The 23,607-nt window shown below is 35.8% G+C and overlaps 2 protein-coding genes across 3 annotated transcripts in view; one reads left to right on the forward strand and one right to left on the reverse strand.

Annotated features, from left to right (window-relative positions):
• LOC145939553 (uncharacterized) overlaps positions 1-23,607 on the reverse strand; it is a 75,662-nt gene that overhangs the window by 47,967 nt on the left and 4,088 nt on the right. For both annotated transcript variants that reach the window (XM_083043952.1, XM_083043954.1), the window contains exon 2: positions 9,959-10,110. The gene's annotated coding sequence lies outside the window, so the exon portion shown is untranslated. The remainder of the gene's footprint in view (positions 1-9,958; positions 10,111-23,607) is intronic.
• LOC145939544 (uncharacterized) lies at positions 1,476-23,264 on the forward strand. The gene is made up of 10 exons (XM_083043924.1): positions 1,476-1,853; positions 12,408-12,752; positions 13,117-13,509; positions 14,093-15,939; positions 16,323-16,575; positions 16,764-17,465; positions 17,805-18,272; positions 19,047-19,499; positions 19,741-20,343; positions 20,688-23,264. The coding sequence occupies exons 1-10, from the start codon at positions 1,851-1,853 to the stop codon at positions 22,167-22,169; spliced, it is 6,549 nt and encodes a 2,182-aa protein (XP_082900050.1). The 5' UTR covers positions 1,476-1,850; the 3' UTR covers positions 22,170-23,264.

The following is a 23,607-nucleotide window of genomic DNA, read 5'->3' on the forward strand; positions in this document are numbered from 1 at the left end:
ATGAGTACAAAAATTTGGAAATTTAAAAAGAATTAATAAATAATAATTAATATATAATAATTAATAAATATATTATACAACGCACTAGAATTATTATTCATCCAGTCATATAACATAAAAGAGACTCGACTTTAATCGACATATCAATAAAGAGCGCGAAAAATCATTCAGAATTTATTGCGCACAAAAGTTTAGCAGAAACATGACACACCAAGATATTTCTAAATCATCAACGTCAATCTGGAGTAATGGTTAGTGATGAATGAATGTGGCATGAATAATGCGACCATTTACATTGCTTTCCCATTAACCAATTTGATTCAAGCGCCGGAAGACGGAGTAAGAAATCGATGTTCGCAGAGAATTACGAAAGTTACACGGAGTCGTGCGTATTTCCTCCGACCGAACTTCTATTCAAACATCGGCGAAATATCGGATGCAATATCCTGAGAGAGGAGCAGCGCGCGGATCGGACGAAAGGACCAACGATATATACGACGTTCTAGCCGCTGATGCGGCTGATTTCTTAATCCTGATGTTCGCGCCATTTCCTTCCTATGGGCGAGAGGATCGTAACGGCGTAGGGTATATTTCCGTAAAACTCGAACTGACCGACTCACGATTCCAATCAGATGTTGCATAAGAACGAGTAACACGCGCACCTCTCGCGCTCGCCTCTCACTTCTCTCGCTCGCCTTGCGAACTACGGCTCTCTCATAAAGTCTATTCTAAACTATTTATAATTCGCGATAGAATGTGTAACAAAATTCTATACATAATTTGATATGTCTAAAACATTTGTAAAAATCAAAATTATAAGATTAAATCTTCTCTGTCGTCTAAAATGAGTTTAATATTTTGTATGCTCCAATTTTTTGTTTAAGATATTTACTCTCTTTATTAGAGTAGATTAAGAGATATTGTAAAATTTTATATCAATATATAATACAAATAGAAAAATTGATGAAATTACATCAACTCGATCAGTTCTGATCGATCAGATCGATCAGTCTAATAGATACATTGCAGTGTCGGCATTCGGTATGCCTGATGTAGAAAACATGCTTTGAGTTTCAAGCACGACATATTGCAATCGGATCACCACGCAAAAGAAATCAGAACACGTGTGATAAATGTCACGGAACGCGATTGAAAAATGATTGTGTCTAATAAAAAAAGGCGATACTTTTCTTCATTTTTTTTACACAACAAAGTGTTTTACATATCAAAATCTTATATTTCAAAGAAAAATCAAATAATAAAATAAAAAAAGCTTTAATTATTTGAACATAGTTTTTAATCAATTCTGATATAGAGAACAAAGATTATAATTATCTGAGCTAATTGATACTTTTTTAGAATGATATCCAGTGTGCAGCGATACCATGGGACCAATCGAAAGAGAGGCTTTCTCCTGGATCACGGTCCGCCGGTGGTATCCGCGAGTTCTCCGTCTGGAGGGGATTCTATATAGCCTGTCCATTCTGGGACAGCCCGTTCAAACTGCTCGTGTTCCTAAGACCGCACGTGTACTACAGTGTCGACGAAAAAAGCACGCGCTCGTTGACATTTTCGCTCCAAGCACGCGGAAAATAAACGGAGGCAGATACGAGAGTGACGGGAGAAAATCGGGTCCGATTTAAGTCCGACAAGATCGGCACGGGGAACATGTGCCAGTGGTGCGATGTGAGCGAGTGCAAAGGACGCGATCAGTAAACAAAGCGGCAATCGTCTTGAGTTTGTAGGTGAGAAAGAGAAAAGGAGAGAAGAAAGAGCGCGAGAGGAACCGGCAGTAGGTCGAGGGGTGGTGCTGCGGTGACCCAGTGCGGAAGTACAGCACACCCTGCACAATGGTGAGTTCGGGGATATTGTTGGGGTTGCGGTAGACCGCGCGCGTGAAAGCCTGCGTTCAAAATCTTCGAGTCCTACATTCGCAGCTATTAGCATAGATAATTTATGTACCTGACTTTAATCGACGTAGAGTCGATAGTGGACGTTGAATATCTTGAAAGATTATATTATATATGTGTGTATGTATTGAAAAATTATATTTTATGCGACATATTTCACTTTGGCGAATGAATTTTGATATGCGTTGGTTGATAATAATTCGATAATTGTATTACGCTTAAAAGAAATGTCAACGAATTGCTTGAAACAATCAGCTTCACGAAAATTTTTCTAAAATATAGCCGAATAAAAACGTTGATTATTTTTCTTCACTTCACATAATGGACAAAATATATAAAGTATGTAATAAAATAAAATGAGGTTTATATTAATTTTTATGAATTTGATATTAATTTCTTAAATTTGATATATTAACTTTTATTATTTATCTTTCGTAGTGAAATAAATCGCTATGCAATTTTAAGAAAAATTTGGACGGAAAAAATAATATTTTAGTTCTGTATAAACTTGTATGAATGGCTCGCGTTCAGTCGAAGCCTTCCATTTAGCCTTCCATTAACAGAAACGTAAATATTATCAATAGTAGAAAGTCACGTTTCTTCTCGATGCTCGATCTAGCTAAAAGACTAAAACGTGCAACTATATAGCTTCGAATAGATTATTGCTATTCATTACAGTGAATATATCTATTTACCTTTCATGTACAGCGCACACATGATTTAAATCGTTTAATTGATGTATTATTATACTTTCAATAAATTTCATTATTAAAAAAAATGAAAAAATGATATAAATGACTTTTTTTTATAAACTCATAATTATACGTAAATTTATCTAAAACGTATTTTATCACGTTTATTTAAAAAAAAATTTATATCATTTCTGAAAAAAATATTTTAAAAATATCCTAAAGAAAAAAATAATATAAAAATACAAAATTATTTATATAAAGAATAGAATAATATAAAATATTTCATATATTTCTCTGGTTTTTCAAACTCTAACAATTATTCCATATTCTCCAATAAAAAAACAATGTATAACTTATCCATAAATATTTATAAATTCACGTAGAATCTCTTTCAATGCGTAAGTAATTCAGAATATCGTCGATTGCATTCCTTTATCTCGGACGCAAGATAATTGTAAAATAGACCAGTGTGTCGATGCGTCTCCCGCGTTACTACGCTTTCTAATTTGCACTTTGTATGTCGATACTGTAAAATTTCACAGTAAATAATTTACGACTATTAAACAACTTAAGAAATACTTCATCGAGTAATTAATAGCGCACGATAATGCTTGAGATTTGAAAACATTTCTCTATATACTAGGTAATAAAGTATTTTTTTATAGATAATATTAATAAAACGTTGCATTTTTTGTTTAAAACTTACGCATATAAAGATATAAATTGTTATTTCGTTCAATCACCTATAATTGGGTCGTATGTCATGTGTAATTTATAATTTTTTTTCCGCGTAGTAATCATCGTGACTATAGCCTATATTCATGCTTTCATGCTTAAACGCAGAATTTATTATTTAAAGAGAATGAAAGAATTTCGTACTGCAAAATAAAGTAAACGACCAATACAATGTATACATAATGGGCACCAAAATTACTTGAAAGCCATATAAAATTGTAATTAGAGTTTCAAAGCGAATGGCGAGCTAATATAAAAGCGTTAAGGATCGCCAAATTACACGAAAAATGGAAAGAGAAAGTAGTGCGACTTCTTACATGAAATATCATTTTGCACGTATCGATAATGATCGTCGACGCCTTTCCTTAGGAAAGCACGTTTCGAGTATTAGGACCTCGTTTCTTGCGAAGATAGGATAGATTGTGTAACTTCGATTAACTATCCTTTATATAAAAGTAAAAAGTTCCAACACATAAAGAGAGAGGAAGAGAGAGAAAAAAAGAAACAGTCTCCAAAATCCAATTTAATTTATAAAAATTATTAGCGTTTGATGTGTAACGAATTTTTTGTAATTCATATTGCTCTAGAAGATAATTATTTCTTCAAGTCTTCGTAGTTTTTATATTTAAACAAATATACTTGCTAAAGCGTGTCTGTGATTATACTTTTTGTGCGAATGACAATTAATAAAAGAATAGCTAGTCAGTGAGTATTAAAAAAAAGTGAAGATATTTGCACATCATATTTGCTCATCATCGAGAGAAAAAAAAAAAAAAAAAAAAAAGATAAATTGAGAAGAAAGAACCGGTGACGCGATCGAGAGGATCGAGATAGGAGGACGGTCGCCGACCTTCTGAATTGCGACATAAGGAATGAAGAGCCTGTTCACATACTGACCCGCATTTCGTGCCCGTCGGCGAACTGAGCCCGCGACTTTTGTCTATTATTCGATTTTCCGCTGAGAGAAGGTGGCTACACGAGCGGTTCCTTTCTCCCAAGTCGTTTCTACATGGTATCGAATAAAATCTAAGTTTGCGTTCAATCCACCCGATCGCGTAATTTAATGCTCGAGCTATAAATTCGCGATTCACTTGCATCCATTATGAAATTTATCCAACTTAAACAGGCGGACAGAAATATTCATATTTGATTGTGCATAGAGATATATTCTCTCTGCATCTATAATAATAATAATTCGATAATAATCATTAAATCATTTGGTTTTGTATTCCTCAAATTAGTATGAAATTAAACATTACGCCTATGTTTATACGCAATTAGGTCAAATGGCTTTATTTATCTAAATTGGACTCATTTTGCATCAAATCTATTATGTGTGCATAATACCGTGTAACTTTCCAATTACGTTTGTATGTTTAATTAATGATAATACTAATCCATACATCGCTTAATAATTAATTAAACATCCATATTTGATCTTGAGAGAATTCGTTGTCGCATCGAGTGTTTTAAAGCAAACGTATTTATAGAATGATTTTTAACGTAATATTTCCTGAATATAAAATCTAATTATTTTGTTTTGCTAATATATATATAATAATATGTTCAGTGTTATTTCTGCAGATAAATATTTTTTATACCAGAAATTTCTGAGAAATTTAATTTTATACTTTAAGTCGTATCACAGGGTAATAATTAATATAATCATAATTCTAAGATATTTTAATAATGTTAAGGTTTTCTAAGCAGTTAATGACACATAAAGAAGAAAAATAAGCCTCTAAGACGAGGCTTTACTAATATCCAAGTAAAGCTGGTAAAGTTGCAAAAGTATTTTCAAAGTTTCCGCGAAACGGGTATGATGCTGGATAGAGAAAAGATCTCCTCCTACGCTGAAAGGCCAGCCGTAGGCGGAAGTATTTGCTGACAAAAGTCTAACATTAAGTGGCACGTAACCGGGCGAAGAAAAGGAATCTCCGCCTCTGGCTTGTTAATACTTCCATCGCGTGCCGCTCTCGCGCGAGCGAAATGAAACTAGGAAAAATCTGCAATTTCTACTACTCTAATTACGTTTTGCCGCGATCAAGTTGCGCGTCACGCTGCTGACACCCACCGACCAAGTCTCGTTTGGTGTCGCCAAAAAAAAAAAAAAAAAAAGAAGAAATTCTTTCTAGACAAGTATTCATTGAGGAAAAAACTTCAATTTACTACTTTATGTAATACATACACATAACTTTATTAAATTCTATTTATACTATTTAAAAAGATATTTTTATTATCGAGAGAGAGAGAGAGAGAGATATAAGAAATATTTATTATTTAATAATAAATTATAAATATAATCATTTGGCATACGCAGAGGTAAAATTTCTCAAATGTACATATTCTTCGGGTAAACTACATCTTATCTTTAATTCTTCTTCAAACAAACGTTGCAGAGATACTGAGAAGATCCATTTGCCGAAGTTAAAGTTTGTTACGTCATAATACTTCCCTATGTCCTCTTCCATATGCCGCGTCAATCATCATCGTAGGTTGTAAAAGCTCGCACCACAGCGTGCGAACGATACTCACGCAATCGCGATTCACGTGCGATTAATTCCGCAATCGTTCTCCATGCGAATCTCACGATCGCATCCTGCTCAACGAGCTCGCGATGTCATTATCTGAGCGCGATACGTCTCGACGACGTAATCTCTTCTGAATAATATTCGAATTAATTCAGAATTTCAGATTTGTTCAAATAAAATAATAGGGTCTTCGGAAGAATGCATCAGAATTTATTCCGTACAATCAGATAAAAGATCCTTGTTTTCTTTAGACTAAGTAAATCTCACATTATGCGACGTGGTTCTTCCGTTGGGCGTAACTTGTGCCCCTTCATTTCCGGCAGGCTATTTATTTTCTTTTTATGGTAGGAAGTCGCACCGAGTAAGCGATCTTCCGCGATAGTCAACAACCGTTGCGAATGAATCTCGGTGCAACGCACCCGAAGTGGGAGCCGAAAAAAATTCGAAGGCGAAAGTAAAGGTGGAGTATCGTAAAGAAAGTCGGCGACAATAAAAGTGGCACACCGCGAGGCGTCGACCGATCCGATCGAATCGAGCCTGTGAAACTTGTCGATGATTCCCCCGATGATGGAAACTGGTCAAGTAGATCGATTCCTATACCCGAAAAAAAAAAAATATTATATTTATTCGCAGTTAAATAAAACGATGAATTTGTATTTCTAATAGAGGTATAAATGTACGAAACTGTCTGCAGAATGCGTGATTGTTCCCCGTAGAGAAAATGAATCCATACATACCCGGATGTCCAGGCATTGGTTTTCTCAAAGAAAACAATCGCCTTATTTGTTGCCTTTGCATATTGCACCTGACTCTTCATCAGATAAATTCACTGCTAGTTGGTTACATGCAGAAAGAACAATAGCCTCTAGAAATTCTAATAAGATTGAACAATGTCATGATTTAGCATATTTTTAAAGAGAGAAAAGGGGAGAGAGAGAAAGATAGAAATGCCGTGTCAGAGTAATTTTCTTAAATAATTTAATAGACAAGAATTTAATTTTCTAAGATATTAATAATTTAATAAGATTTTAATTTTCGCATTTAATTTCCACACTTTAATAAGTTATAACTTTTTTATTATACTCGCGAGTAAGTTAATTATAAGGAAAATGAGACTATTATAAATTAAATTTTCATAAAAAACTTTTGTTTCAAAATAATTGATTTATTAAATTGTGCTATTTTAATTTTTATTCATAATTTTACGCTCAGAATTAAAAATTATTGATTTAATTTTTTTTTTTTTTGCATGGAGTGCGTAACGCGCTCATGCATAATTTTCACAAAGAAATATATTTTACAATAAGTCACGGTTGCGAGAAGTACAGTGCTATTTCTGAGTTCGCGTGTAAAGATTATCTAGAAGAAACACTCGAAACTTTATATCATTCGCTAGTATATTTCTTTTAGACGTGGCGCGCACCCTCTCAAAACCCAAGAAACGAAAGTTTGCGAGTAAGTAGAGAATAGTGTAAATGTATAAGTAGAGCGTGAAATTCCGAAGGCCGCGAATATGGCATTTTTACGGTACATTCGATCTGATTACGCACACTCACATTCGAGTTACTATATGTCGCTTTCGAGGCTTTCAAAACTTAGGTAATACTTTAACAAAAAAACACATCCGGATGTATGAATGAAAAAACTGTCGGCCTTGTAATCTCTTTTTCACAGATAAAATTCGACCTTTTTTTTAATTACTTACAGGATAAAATTAAAAATTGATGTATCTTTATTCTCTATCCCCTTTTCACAGATGTACTATTAAGATATACTATTAAGATTCACAGTATTAGAATGGAATTAATATTCCAGGATATTACTGCCAACTTACAAGCAAAGAAAAAAAAAATATATATATATTCTATAGTTTTTAAACCGATATTTTTAATTTCCCAAGTGACAATATCAACTGAAATTCTCGAATCAATCGATTATTTAGTCTCTCGATGCAACATTAATTATTTAATATCAGACAGTTTTTTCATATTACATATTTTTAAAGGATTTTTTAAATAAACATTTAAAAATGCAACAAAGTATGAAAGTTCTCGTGATTGTAGCAATGTAGTAATTTGACTTTATCGCGAAGCTCTCTTTCTCTTAAAGCATTAAATGCAACATTATGTCGGACCAAAGTGATGATATCGAGACCGCGCCTTTTTCCGAAGATACGAGCTAGCTTCTCCTTGCGCGTTGAGAGAAAGGTGTTCGACCTCCTTTTTAACGCCGTCCCCGGATCCGGCATGCAACGAACACGAACGATTGATAATTGTACACATTACCGGTGGAATTGGCTGGGCGATGCTACGAGCGAAGCTCAAACGAGACCGAAGTATATCGCCTCATGCTTTACGCGCTCCTCCGTCGAGAGAAAGTCATTTCTTTCGACGATCAGATCGCTTCAGTCCCAGAGCTGGGAGCGCGTGGGAAGCTATTGACTAGGATTGAAAACGGAATTGCGATATTATGCTACTATCATCACCCCATATTTTCAACTGTATAGCTGGAAAAATGTCTCTCGAGAATTTCTCGAGACAGCACTCTCTTTTTTTCAGATATGTATTTTTAGACAATTGATATTTTATCATCGAATAAATATCACGTAATTAAGAATTTATATTTTCGTACACTTTTCAATATTAAAACTAAAATATTGTACTAATGAAACTTGAAGAGTGTACTTACCTATAATGTCAGCATGCATCGATCGACAAACTTCAATGACGTGTTTTCGATATATTTGTATTAATAATTGCACACTAACACATTATCAGCGTGTACTTACAATATTATATTATTTTTCTCGAAAGCAAATTTTTTGTTGCTTCCGAAAAACACGATCGAACTGTATAATTCTCTGTCGGAATTTCGCTGCTACGCGCAGTATGCGCGAACGGACGTTCCTGGGACGGGATCGATTTCTTTTCTTTCCGACGAGGAACCCCCTGTCTACGCGAATAGCATCGTTATTTTACACTCGATGGATTCGTTTCTAAAACGACCGGTCGGAATGCGCCTGGAAAGAATCGCGAAGAAAGCAGAAAAATCGCGCGCCGTATCCGACACGCAATCTTCCGTAATGAAAATTGCATCGCGGCTCGTAATCAAAATCATGTCAGTGGCACGCAAAGCTGACGCTCTTTCGAAAATCGCTGTAATTCAGGAAACTCGCGAATACTTCACATCGCTCACTTACACCCCATGGATGATATCATCGTACTCGATGATATCATTATATAGACATATTAATTGCACCGATAATATCGAAATAAGATAGTATCGATAAAATGCTCTAGCTACTCGAAACATTTTTTCGAGATATTGTGAGATATTAATTATACATCATATTGAAAATTCAAGCATGCATAAAATGAAATCGATACGCACATAAATGTCGAATATAAGTTTTACAATTCATTGACGCACATGAATAACACAACTGAATTATTACACAATTATTCTTAAGCCTTTTTTTCTATTAAACACATTTTTTCAATTTAAAATGTGATTTGCAAATAAATTCTTTGATTATACGATAGCAAGTATAAGATATCATTTTTCACGGCAATTCTATAGTATTGTTAAAGTACTTTTAAATTATGTTTACGATAAAAAACATTTTGATCTTATTATAGATAGATTTAGTATGTGTCTCGAGTTTATTTGAAATTTTTTCATTTTTTTGTTATGCGTTTGCTTTCTACATAACTGCTCGTGTAATCCATCAATTTTTGTATAAGCTTCGTAACTTATGATCTCGTAAGATCCGGTAAAGAGTTTTCAAAGCATTTATTAGAAATCGTATGCTATTTGATACGATTCACAGTTCGTTAGCTTCGTCACACTCCAGAATTTTCTCGATTCGCAGGCAACGTACAACAACGATATCAGCTTTGAATGATAATAATTGCAACGATGACGACATCGATATCAGCGGAAAAAAATATTAATCGCGATAGAAATATTAATAGAATAATTCGGCCATTGTTCTCCGAATAATCATTGATGACATACTGGTTATAACACCGTAAAAGCTCAAATAATAAAAAAAAAGCTGTTCAAATATTTCTTTTACATATTTACTTACATGTGATGACAGTCTCATTGATATGCTCGAGGATGTAAAATCATTAGGCAGACAGCAGTGACGTATGCGTACATTTTCCGTGTCCATAACTAGAAGGTCGACTACATTCACTGGAGCACCATGTTGCCCGAGATACCGCCTGGAGATATTTCCTGAAAAATATATCATATACAAAATTATAGAAACAAGATTGTGAAAATATACAGTTACAAAGTTGTATATTTTAATTAAGGTCATATATACGATTGAAGCAAATTAATTCTTATCGTATTTTCTAATAGAAATCTTGGATTTTATTTATTTTCTCTTAGAGTATTAATAAAACTTCAATTATTTATATCTAATAAATTACAATATATCGTTAACAACTTTCCTTAATATATTAGATTAGCATATATAAGTCGCGTAAATATATATGTTGTCAAATAGAAAGCGACTTTAATGAAGACATTTCCTGAAAAATATATCATGTACAAAATTATAGAAACAAGATTGTGAAAATATACAGTTACAAAGTTGTATATTTTAATTAAGGTCATATATACGATTGAAGCAAATCAATTCTTATCGTATTTTCTAAGAGAAATCTTGGATTTTATTTATTTTTATCTGAGAGTATTAATAAAACTTAAATTATTTATATCTAATAAATTATATATCATTAATAAATTTCCTTAATATATTAGATTAGCATATATAAGTCGCGTAAATATATATGTTGTCAAATAGAAAGCGACTTTAATGAAAGTTGTCTTTAATTCGACACGCAAATGTGTCTAATGATTCATGTGCTTACAGCACTATTATTTTAACTGCAATTTAGTTTGATATTATTTATTTGTAATTTGCAAATCGATTGAAAACCGGACATCGTGATGGAGCTATCATAAGTATATTACGGGATATGCTTGTTGTCGATTTATTTTGTCGTCTGACGATTTTTCTGGCAAAAATATAACGAAAAAGAATATTAATGCAACGGCACTGTGCAAAGTCGCGTGCGATAAATCAAGTAGAAGCGAAACGGAAAATTGTATCGAAAGCAGATATCGGAACAATTGTAAACCGTTGTATATTGTTTCGATGTAACAATATACGTCACTTGCATCTCCATTGAAGATGAACGATCGATCGATAATGTTTTCGATGTACGTGGAACAAGTCAATCGCGAATTGCATCAGAAATCGAAAACGTCTCACGATGAGAACATTTCCTACATATATATACTAGAAACATAAAAATATTTTATCTATTTTTTATGTATAAGTATAAATATGTATAAATATATAAGTGTAATACTTAATTTTTCTTTACTATTATTTAAGCTATATAGGAATATATATGTATATTTTGAGCAGTATTGCAAAGAAACATAACAATTTTATTTTTTAATAATTTATAATTATCAATATTTTATAATTACTCGTCTGCCTGTTGTGATATATATATATATATATATGAGTATTTTAATTAAATTTATGTAATTTTCTAATTAAACAAAGATGTAATCCTGATAATAATTAGATTTTATCAATATAATTTAATTTGTTTCATAATAAAATATTTTATAATGAAATTTTATGAGATAAGAAAAAAATATTCAATGAAAATTCCATCTGTATTGACCATTAACAGAAAATACTACTTATAATATATAATTTTGATATTCTTATCTTATTGTCAATGATAATTGACGATCTAAAAATTTCATAGAAAGAATGAAATTATTTCTCGCAAGAAAGAAATAATTTATCCAAAGGTTTTTAATCACATCAAAAGTTTATGAAATGTTTGAGGAGTATGGGCAATAATATTGGAAGTAATTAATAGAGTTGGTTCTTTATCGCAACAGTGTCGTATCATAAAACCGCAAATTCCATTAAAACCAAGTCGTGACCGTCTCATCGGTCTATGATAAATATATACTTCGCTCATTTATTCGTATTATTATAGACGCGGTGAGATTGCGGTTAGTTTCTTGTTATTTACCGCACAAACACTGTTACCACATTTTGTCTGTTGCTCTCTAAAGTACTATTGTTCTATTCTTTGATGCATAAAATAACACGATATACATCCTGAGAGAACTCCTTTATTATCAACCAAGCACAGAAAAATACTTTATATTTTCGGCTATTAAGTCCATTTTAAACGATCTAACATTTCAATATAATTCGTGACAGAATTTAATGTATAATTCTACGTACTGTGTACTAAAATACACGGTTCAACCTGCATTTCAAAATTGCATCTATAACACACTTGTAACACACGAGTGGTTTATTTTTAAAATATGAATTACGCCAAACGAAATGATGTCGATGTTGACCTAGATTTATCGTGAAAAGTCAATCAAACCAATTTTACGCCGTCAATATAGCGTATGTGCCGTCGGTGGAATTAATTGCTTAGCGTCCACGATCAATTAATCGATAACGTTGATTCTAGATTGTGCGGAAGTGCTTCGCACCAGCCGCTGTGTTCATCGTCCTAACGTTGTTAGGCGAATTCGACAGAAGTGCGGCCGAACGATGGTCACGACAAGTCTCCAATAGCGAATGGATCCCCCTGGCTAATCCAAGGGCTATTCAACTGCCACAGAACAATGAGGGAAACAGCCATGTAGCCAGTGGCACGCATCATCTACCGAATCCGATCCAATCACTCGCGTTACCACCCGCCCTTCAACAGCAGTACCAACAACAATTGATTCAGCTGCAAAAGACACAGGAGAGTATTCAAAAGCTCCTACTGTTGCAACAACAGCTCAAAGCTCAGCAGCAACTTCTTCAGGTAAAACACCTCGACTTCGATTATATTAACAATTATTATAAGGACTTGATATCACTAATTTCTTTTTTTTTTGTGTAAATTATTCCTCGCTATATTGAGAAATTTATATATTTAGTCTATTTTTCTTTTATAATATATATAAAAAAAATTTATATTTGTATAGCAAAAACAAATATTTATAGTAAAAGCTTTTGATACGAGAAACAATTGAAAGACAATAAAGTTAATGATGAAGATTTCCTCATTACGTGTATTTTTTTTAACTGCGGATTATTTATTAAATTTAACGACGGTTTAAAAATTTGTATAGAGAATGTCAATCGGTTTTCCTTTATTTCTTAATTGATTTTATTTTTGTTTATAGTCCCAGACGTTCTTGCCTGACACCGAAGACGAGAAGCAAGCGTTGCCGCCGAGTTCCGTAGGCAATTTGCAAACGACACCCGAATTAGTGCAGGAAGTCTTAGTCCCGCCACAACCATCCTCGGAAGCGCTTCCACCGGTATATTCCGCACAAAATTTCCTTCATCGAAGACCGGGACAAGTCCATCAGAATCTGAATGATAATCAAGAACTACCGAACTTGCCTAATCAGAGTCAAGTAGTACTGCAACACGGTGAACACGATGACACGCAAGAAAGACCTCATACTTATATAAAACAAGGAAATCAAAGACCCCATGGAAAACATCTGAAAGGACGACCGAATCCAGAATTATCGCAGTCTCCTTTGAGCGAAAGCGATGAAGAAGAGGAGGTTTGTAGAAGAATGAAATCAAATAAATAAAATCAACAATATAATAATTCGTTCTCTTTCCAACTGTGTGATTTAACAAGTTCCATTGACCGATTTCTATTTATATATTTCTGTAATATTATCAGTATCATCGGATCAAACAGAATTAGAGCGTACATAAATTATACAAGATGCGCACATTAACCGAGCAAAGCAAGAGGCGATAAATTGATCTAATTTCTTATTGTTGAATAAAAATTGGATGTATAATAGTAATTAATTTCATCAAATTTTAGAGTTTAAAAAAATAAGTAGATAAAATCTTGATTTTGACTTTTAAATTGTATACATAATTACTTACATATTTTGATTTACATACCTAATTGATATAATTTTAATATAATCATTGCGCGATGAAATAAATATAACGCAAAAAATATTAAGTTTATATTTATGATCTCATTAATTAATAATATACAAGAATATTATACTAAATTATATTAAAAAATAGCTAAACTTGCAATTCGTTAAATTCAATATTAATTATTCAATTTTATAATCCATCAATCAAAGACACATACGTTTTAACTGTAATATCTTGTAGGTTCAACTGGTGTACGTTCCAGCAGAAACTTTGGCGCAAACAGGCCAACTAAAAAGGGGTCGCGGGAGAAAGCAATATCCCGTTCGCCAACAGTATCATCAACAAGAAAACCAAAGAAACGTCGAACAAACTTTGCTCTCCCCCGATCAAGAAACCTACGCGCGACAGGTGTTGCAGCAGATTCAACAAGAGCAGGAAGAGAAGGCGCAATTCCTGAAGGAGGAGCGCGTGAAAGAATTCAACAGATTGAACGAGGAGCAGAAGGCACTCGAGCGTAAGACGCGATTGCAACAGGAGGCTTTCCAGAGAGAACATGAATTGTTACAGCAGAAGGAAACCGAGAAGAAGCGGAAAGAGCTGGAAAAATTGGAGGAAGCGGCGAAGCAACGAGAATTAGAACGAATCCGCGAAGCAAGAGAAAAGCAGAGGCAGGAGGAACTCGAACGACGACGACTCGCTGAACTTCGAGTTAAGGAAGAGAAACGTCGTGAGGAAGAAACCAGAGAGCGCGAAGAGAGACAAAAGCAACTGGAACAGCAAAGGATCTTAGAAGGCACCGGTCTTCAACATAACGCGCAAGCTTTGATCCGCGAACAACCGCATCGCCAACATCTCGCTGACGGCACCAGGCCCAAGAAGCTCCGTGGTAGACAACGTCAACGAGTCAATCAGTACCAGGAACAACCGAACCATCGCGAAGTTACGACCACGCCATCGCCTAATCAACCTCCCCTCTCCGTTTACATGGGCAGTTCCAATTCCGAACTAGAATCCGTTAAAGTCACTGATGTTTTAAAGATCTTGAAAGACGCGAAAACCATCGCTGTTCTGGACAACGTCGGTCCCAGCACTCCGCAGGTCTTCGTAGGTCCGACGAACCTGGATCCTCCTTACGGTTACACCAAGTTCGACCTTCCCTATCTGTCGTCGATCGATCACAACAGGGTGGAGCGCAAGGTCGACAAACTACCTTTCTTCGTGGCTCCGTTGAGCTTCGATCCGCCACCGGGTTACGCCAAGATCCCGTTCCCCGCACCGCATATCGGTTCGGTCGTCGTCAACACACTGTCGGAAACGTCCACGGAATCGAACGCACAAGCAGATGAAGAGAATCCTAGTCCGACATCGTCGATCGAATCGAATTCTTACAACAATGCCGATCAAAGCGGATCCATCGATACTACCGCGTTTTACGAATCCTCGACCGCTCAGAACTTTTCCCCTGAACACAGCAGTGCGAAATACGAGTCGCCTTCATCAGGTTCCAGATTTAGATTCAGACAGTATTACGATAATAAACCGACCCCCGCGATCAGCACGTCGTATGGTGAACAATCGATCACGAAGACGAAGCCGAGGCAGTCTTACTACGAGCAAGAGTCCAAATCGATCACTCAACCTCCTAAATTCGATACAACAGATAGCTATAGACAAGAGATATCCTATTCTAACACGCCGAGTTTCCAGGACGGAACGGCAAGTCCGCAAGATCCTTCCACAAAGAAGCAAGATCTGACACCTCATCAATTGGCGCTCATCAATCAGGAGCTTGCCCAACAGCAAATAGAGACGCAGAAATATAACGCTGCCGAACAATATCACTCCCAAGCTAATCTGGATGAATCATACGATGCCAATGACGTCAGAGCGCCAGTTGGACCAACACAATACAATTTACCAGCGGAATTACCGCCGATATCTCCGCATCTGCCGGGCTTAGTGAACTCATTGTTGGATAAACAAGAGGAGAATCTTTCTGTCGCTTCGACGCCACCACCAACGACAACCACGCCGTTAACGACAACAACTGCTCGTGTAAGCTCCACGACATACAGGCCCCGAGGAAGGTAAGCATACATATTTAAATATATGCGTGTGTGTATATATGTGACATAAAATGTCATTAATTTTATTAATTTTATTATATATTTTATTAATTTATAATTCTTTTTGTATAACAATTTTTTAAAATAACTCCTTTTTTTTACTTAAATTATTCAGGTTTTGTTGCACACAGTTATTGTTCTTATATTTATAAATCAAGGATCTATAAATGATATGCATCATCGGAGATAAAATTTTCTCGTAAAAATTCCATTTTCTCATAAAACTTTCTTTTATGCCATCTAAAATATGTCTTTACAGCATCAATAAAAATTTTTCAATTTTGTCATGAATTTCAACGTGACGTTAATTAGAAGTACATCTGATCACTTTTGCACACACACAGGGGCAGAACCGTACCCACGAGACCCAAAACTACTCAGACACCTAATAACAAAACCGATAGAGCCCGAAGACCATCGTACAACAGATCTAAATTTAGATTTTCAACTACTACGGAAGATTATCACGAAACCACTTACGAGCCCACAAAGGGAAAAATATCAGAGACCACGCAGAAATATAACGCGATAGAATACAGGAGACCAGCGTCCAGAACGCAGAAACACAGAAATCGAGATCGACCAAATTCGCAGTCGGTACGATTAATTTTTAATTTCCTTCTCTCTTTTGCCTTTAAAATGCCTTAGAAATGGAAAACATAAAGCTTCCGTTAATACATAAATATTATCTTAATTAAATTTATAAAATTTATAAAATTTAATTTTATAAATTTACAAGGTAATATTTTATATAAGTAAATTTTTTAATTAAATTTTAAATTCAGATTCAGACTCATCAAGCGGTCAGCTACGAGAACTATTCAATGCAAAGAGATTCGCAAAACAATGCATCTCCCGATCCGTACTCACGTACGAGCGGATCCGCCTCTAATCTCCATCAAAAGGAAACCTCTTCGTCGGAGGTAAGCGATTATACCCGTGAGAATTACCCGTCGACCACTCCCACGCAAACTGAGAATTACCCGCCGTTGAGAGAGATACAGCACAGCGTATCCTTGATGTCCGACGATTACTCCAGAAGTCAAAATTACCCGCAAAATCGCCCTCAAGATGCCACGTACGATCAGAAAGGCGCCTTCGAGCAATCGAGACTCGAGCAGGCTCCGGTAAACGGATTCAATTATCAAGTTCCAAAGGAGAATCCACCACCAGACCAGACGAATATTCCTCAGAGACACAAAGAGTATTCGCGTTATCAGGAAAATGCCAACTACAATCTAGCCATTATGGAAGATCCGCGAGTCAGACCCGGCGAGGAACATCGATATTCCCCCATTTACGAAGTCAATGTGGCGCAAACTCAGCCGGATTATAACATCGGTGGACAGAATTCTTTCCACAATATCGACGACAGCAAGATCGAAATCGGTCCGAATGCATCGCCGATTTTCATTCCGCTTCAACAGAGTAACAAGCAAGAAGACTACGAGCTGCAGACTCCCTCTACAGAAGCATCGATTATTAAAGTATGTTAATTGATATTATTACTAAATGTTTTAATTAAATGCATTTCTCGGAGGCATTATTATATATACAAAATAAAATTTCATTGAAATTTTGCAGAAGATGCGACAAATAATAAAATTAATTGTTAAAATCTTACATTTAAAAAATTCTATTATTGAAATATATGAAAAAAATAAAATGCTATATAGAAATAATATTGCTATATTTTGTGTGCATTATACTAAATATATAGTAACATATGCATTTTTCTACATATATGATATTTTTCTATATAATATTAATAATATAATATTTTCTCATGTAATATTTAAGTATCATTTTAATTGTTTTTATTTCAGATCGCGACGACCAGCACGACCACTCCGGTACCCGTAATAATACGCCAGCGAGTTCGAGGTCGACTAGGTGGTCGCACTCATCAGGATTCCGCGATTCAAACGCGACCTCGGGGTCCTCAGGACGAGTATGTTCGTTTTAGCGTCGTGAATCACGATTCTAGCCGCGGCTCGAGTCACAGAAATCGCGATGGATCGAGGACGAAGACGCGCGCGCGTCCGCAGCATCATGGATCGCAGGTGCAGACCGAGGGTAACGAATACATAAAGATACACGCCGCTCAGCAGCAGAGGCTGATCGCCACCACTACACCGTCGACAACGACAACCAGCAGCACGACCGCCCGCGCTGAGGAAGAAGACGTCGATTACGGATTTATAAGGCCGCCGAGCTTCCGTCCGGTGCAACCGGTGCATCCGGTGGACAACAGATTCCAAACGCCAGTTACATATAGACCCGCTTTATCCGAGGTACGTAGTTTCGCATGTAGAGAAAAAATGCGTAGTTTTGGAAACATAAATCAGTTTTAACGTCTAATCATTTTTAATTAAGTTTCAAGAGAGGAACTGTTATATTTCAATTAGATCCCGCACTAATTACGCAGAATATTTGCTCTGCTCAGCAGTAATATAACCGAAAAACAATAGCTTTTCACACAAAAATCACATAAAAATATTATAAAAAACCACAATTTCTTTCTGTATCTTTGTCTGCCTTTATGACATAAATTATAATTTTAAATCGTAATTTCAAATGAATAAGGACTGATTATTGTTAAAAATTTCAATTAGCCGTGGTAAAATTCTCACGTATTAAAAACAGATGTAGTTAATTTTTCTTTTTTTGCAAATTTCTATTACAATTTGTAAAGGCGTATTATATATATATATATATTCAATTAAAATATATATTTTTGATTTATTAATCATATTCTGTCAAAATTTTGTCATCGGTTAATTATCTGTTTATTTTTTATTAAAAAACATATATATATAATTTAAAAAACTTTTTCTTTTTTAAAATTACTTCTCTCTTCAAATATTTTGTAGTGAGACCTTGTTGTGTAACTCATCAATCTTTCTCTCGGCAATCACCTAAAATTTTTCAATGTTTTCAATATTACGCAAAAGTCACTTTTCACTAAGCATATTATGAAACTTTTGTGTGAAACACTCCATCAATCTTCCCTTCAACGTGCTATATCACACAGGAAGCATTAATAAATGCGAATAAACCTATCGCAGATACAGCATATAATATCCAACGACGAAGCGGCAGTGGAATCGAGCCCAACTCACGTTTTGAAAAATCGTCCGAAATACAATCAGATTCCGATCCGTCACCCGACCACGAAAATATTCACGACAACGACGGAAACCGTACCTGTTGCAACGACGATGCCGGATAATATCGTATATACGGTGAAACCAAAAACCAAGCCGGATGAACCGAAACAGACGAGAATACGAGGAAGAATCCGCCGTCCGGGAAAGAAACGCCCGAACACGGAATCCGGTCTCGAGGTAAGCAACGAATTGCCGTTGGACGAGAACTATCCTCGAATAACCCCGCAACAACTGCCAGTGACAAGACAACAGCCTCTCTACGATGACAATTTCGACGTGCCGCAATTCAACGTGCCGAATCAGAACGTGCCGAATCGACCGACACCGTTCTACGAGGAGAATAGCGAAAACGTAAGTAAATCCTCTAATCTCGTAGCTCTTTAAAAAAATTAATATTATTAATATTATTAATAGAGAGAGAATTCAAAAGAAATTCAATCATTTTTTTTTTCATTTAAAATTTATGATATAAAAATTGGTTGTGCTACATTAATTTTAAATAGCGAATTTCTCCTTTAAAATATTTTTTTAAAAGATGCAATTTACTTTCTTCTGAACCGCAGAAATGTAACATGCGCGCGTATTTTTTCAGTATCCACCTCAGGAATTTATTCTAAACTTCGGCAATCGGCCGGAGCAGGTGTCACAACGGGAGGAATACGATCAGACTCAATTGGCTAGCCGAATAATTCCATCAAGCAAGTATAGTCATTCGGATCGCGAGCACTCTAGCGGTGACATTTACGGTGCCGAGAGTCAATGGTCCACGAAGCTGTCGAAGACGTCGTTCCAACCGAGCTTCGCCTCGAATCGCGTTGCTGACGAGTCGAAGAGGGAACGGATTCGCGACGATCAGGAAAAGGAAAAAGCGCCCGAGATTATTACGGCCCAGCCGGAAGCGCCTTCGGGAGTAACGGTGGTCGTTTCCTCCGACTATCAGAAATCGCCAAACAACGTCGGCAGCACGGACGCAATGATGGATAGCGCTGTTTTCGGAATGAAGACGAATGCGCAGGATCACACAGAGAAATTGAATGCCACGACGGATGTAACGACGACAGTACTTCAAGATCGAACTCGAAGTGATAAGGAAACGTTAGTCGAAGCGCAGGTGAAAGACAAAAAAGATAGCTTTATGGAACAGGCAGACGAGGATACGAAGATGAAAAAAATCGCCGACCCTCTTTCTAGAAAGGTAAAATATTATATCTAAAAACACTAATTTTTTATATTTTGTCATTAATCAAATAATATATCTTTATGTGACAAATATTGTCACTTTATTTACAAGTTCAAAGTTATTATATTTTCTCTGATTTCATATAAATTATATAATAATTTAATATATAAATAAATAAAAAATCCAGATGAGATATAGACATAAAAATATTTCAAATATATTTTTTTGATCCTCTGACTGAAATGTAAATTACAAAAAATTTATTATAATATCGCAATTGAAATAATACATTATGATGACTTCGTTTATGTGATATATGCAAGAAATAATAAAAAATAAATTGAAAATTAATCTTTCAGACTCGAAGAAGAAGAGTCCGCGTGCGGGTAAGGCCCGTGAATAAAGATGATTTTGTCAGTGCCGAATCGCAACATTTCAACTCCGCAGTGAACAACCTGGTTCAAGATCAATACAAGTCTAACACGGTCCGTGACTCGAAGTTCACCACCGTCCAACCGACGACGGTCATCGCAACCACAGCAATTGCCGCAGAGACGACGCGGAAATCTCTGCTGCAGGACTTTTTGGAAGAGATGCTAAAGAATGACGAGGTCTCCATTCCGACGCGCGTTACATCAATCACCGCGGAAACACCCGATTGGACGATATTAACGCCGACGACGACGCCGATGACGACGCCGTACGTTGCTTCAGACAGTGGCGAAGCGACGACTTTGAAGGAAGACTACACGCAGAGTAGTGCAACGCTGACATCGAATACTGATGAAGAACGCGTTACGATGGCGAATAAAAGTTTAACCGGATGGAAATACGATACTGAAGAAACGACATTGTCTGAGGAAGCTGCTCGTTTGTCACAGGAAGAAATTAAAGTGCGAGAGGAAGCAAATTTGAAAGAATACTGGGACAAGAATTCTCAAGAAGACCAAAATGAGCAGAATTTGGAGAACGTCGAAATATTCAGTTCAAAGGATAATTTGCCATCGAACGATCCTGATAGATCAGGAATTTCAAAGGAGATTGAAGATACCATAGCGGAATTGACTGACTCTTCGACTACGAAGGAAGAGATACGGAAATTGAGTGCCATCAATAATGGGAAGCAACATATAATGACGTTAAAGAGACACGAAGAAAATATCGAAAAAAATAACGCTCACCCGAAGAATCACAGAACTAAGTGGAGCGAAGTAAGATACCCGTTAACCCTCGACCAATCACAATCTACGTTAAAACTGCAACTCACAACACCTATCCCCGATGTTGTCACTCGAAACGAGAGTGATTCCAACGCAAAAACGATCTCCGATTATGTAAAGGCCATCTTTGATAGCATGAAGAGTGCCGAGAATCAGGAAGAGGAAGAAATAGCGAAAGTGGTCGAAGCTAAACATGAAACTCTTGAAAAAGCAGATCGAATAATCGGCACGACTGACTCTTCGCAAGATATTTTTACAACGCAGAGTATCAATGTTGAAGAGAGCGCGACTAATCCTGAAGAAGCGCAAAGTATCGCCGAGACGACGACGACGAAGAATGCTATTTTCGAAACAACCACACTGAGCCCAGACACGACCACGAATACGGCGGTATCGTTCGAAGAGAGCGTAATAACAGAGCCTTCCACGACCACGTCGACCGCGAAAACAGCAGCATCGATTAGGCGAGCTACAGGCACGGTGATTAGGGCGAACCAGACAATGCTGGGCAAGGTCCTCAGAACCTCAACTACCACGAAGGTGTCTCACATGACAGAGATTTGCTATAGAGGTCGATGCGTGATGACAAGACCCAAGATGGACGACGATATGGAAAGATGAGAAAAATTCGACGTCAGAGAAGCCGATTCAATCAATCGCAAAGTCATCTTTAGCACATTTCTGTTCGGTTATTATATAAAGTAGATAATATGGTGATGAAAGACAATTTCTAGAACGACAATCTATCTCTTTATTAAATGTCGTTGCTGAAAAATGCAGCAAGATGAATCGAATAATGTTTGAGATAATTTAATGTTTTAATATCAATGTTTAGAAATACACGTTGTTTATTTTTATATAAACATAAGATCTATAAAAAAAATCGTGTAAAAAACACAAGAAAATATATACAACAAAAATTAAAATATAACCAGAGAGAAAAGTGTTAATTGATGAATTTTTCAAATTATTTTTTTATTTATTGATCGACATATATCGTACTTATGAATTTTCAAAAGCTATATTCATCAATCCGCGTTAATTTATAATTAAGTTTTCGTATTATTTTACATTCTGCATTCTCTCATGCAATACAAAAAAATATCGTAATTTTATATCAAATTATTCCATTATTTACGCATTCAAGATTACAAAAAAATAAATATTTTTCATTTTTTCACATCACAAAAATTGATATTTTATTTAAAATATCGATCGCGAATTAAGATTCAGCTCGATAACAGAATATGAATTGATTATACGACTGAATTGCTTTATACGTTGTACGAAAACATGTAGAGAATAATCAATGTTCTTCAGCTTCATTTGAGAGAAGATATTTTATTGCTGGGAGATATAACATCGTTCAAGATGTCGCAACAAATTATGTGTGTCGGGGTTAAAGGCGAAATACCAACATGATATCAATCGTGAAAAGGGACTTCCCCTTCTGGAAAGGAAATTCCGCGTCGTTGGCGCAAATCGATCGTTCGTCGCGACGCGTGTTTATAAAAAGGACGCCGAGCGTCCTTCCAGCGAGATCGAAGCGCGAAAGCTCGACTTGAACGAGTAATCGTATATCGTATCGCTTTAAAAAAAATATAGAGAGTTAAGTCTATTTAATTTAATTACACATACTCGTGTAAGTTAATTAAGCGTGTAAGTATTTTAATAAAGAGTATTTTGTATTTTAATAAAGACGCGAGAATGCAAGAAATCGTACACTCTGACTTTGTTTCATTTTTCTCACAGCGAAAAGTATTCTTAATCCTCTCGAGATGGATCTTCTTTTATTTATTCAAGGAAGAGATTTTTGCGAAGGCCTTATGTAAATTGCTTCCAAATGGATACAAATATATCTCGACAATTTTTGAGCGAGTTTATAAATAGAAACTAGTTTTAAGATCTGCGCGCTGTCGCGCATTCTAGTAACTTTTCCTTCACGCGTCCAAGTTAGCTCTATCTCTCGCGTCGAGCAAAACCCACCCTTACGTCGCCATCGATCGGTAAAGTACAACCCCAACTCGTGCAGATGGTGCCACGTCACGGAGGGGCGGCA

The sequence above is a fragment of the Prenolepis imparis genome, unplaced genomic scaffold (assembly GCF_030444845.1).
Source record: "Prenolepis imparis isolate NDT839.2.m4 unplaced genomic scaffold, iyPreImpa1.0 SCAF_8, whole genome shotgun sequence".
NCBI lineage: Eukaryota > Metazoa > Arthropoda > Insecta > Hymenoptera > Formicidae > Prenolepis > Prenolepis imparis.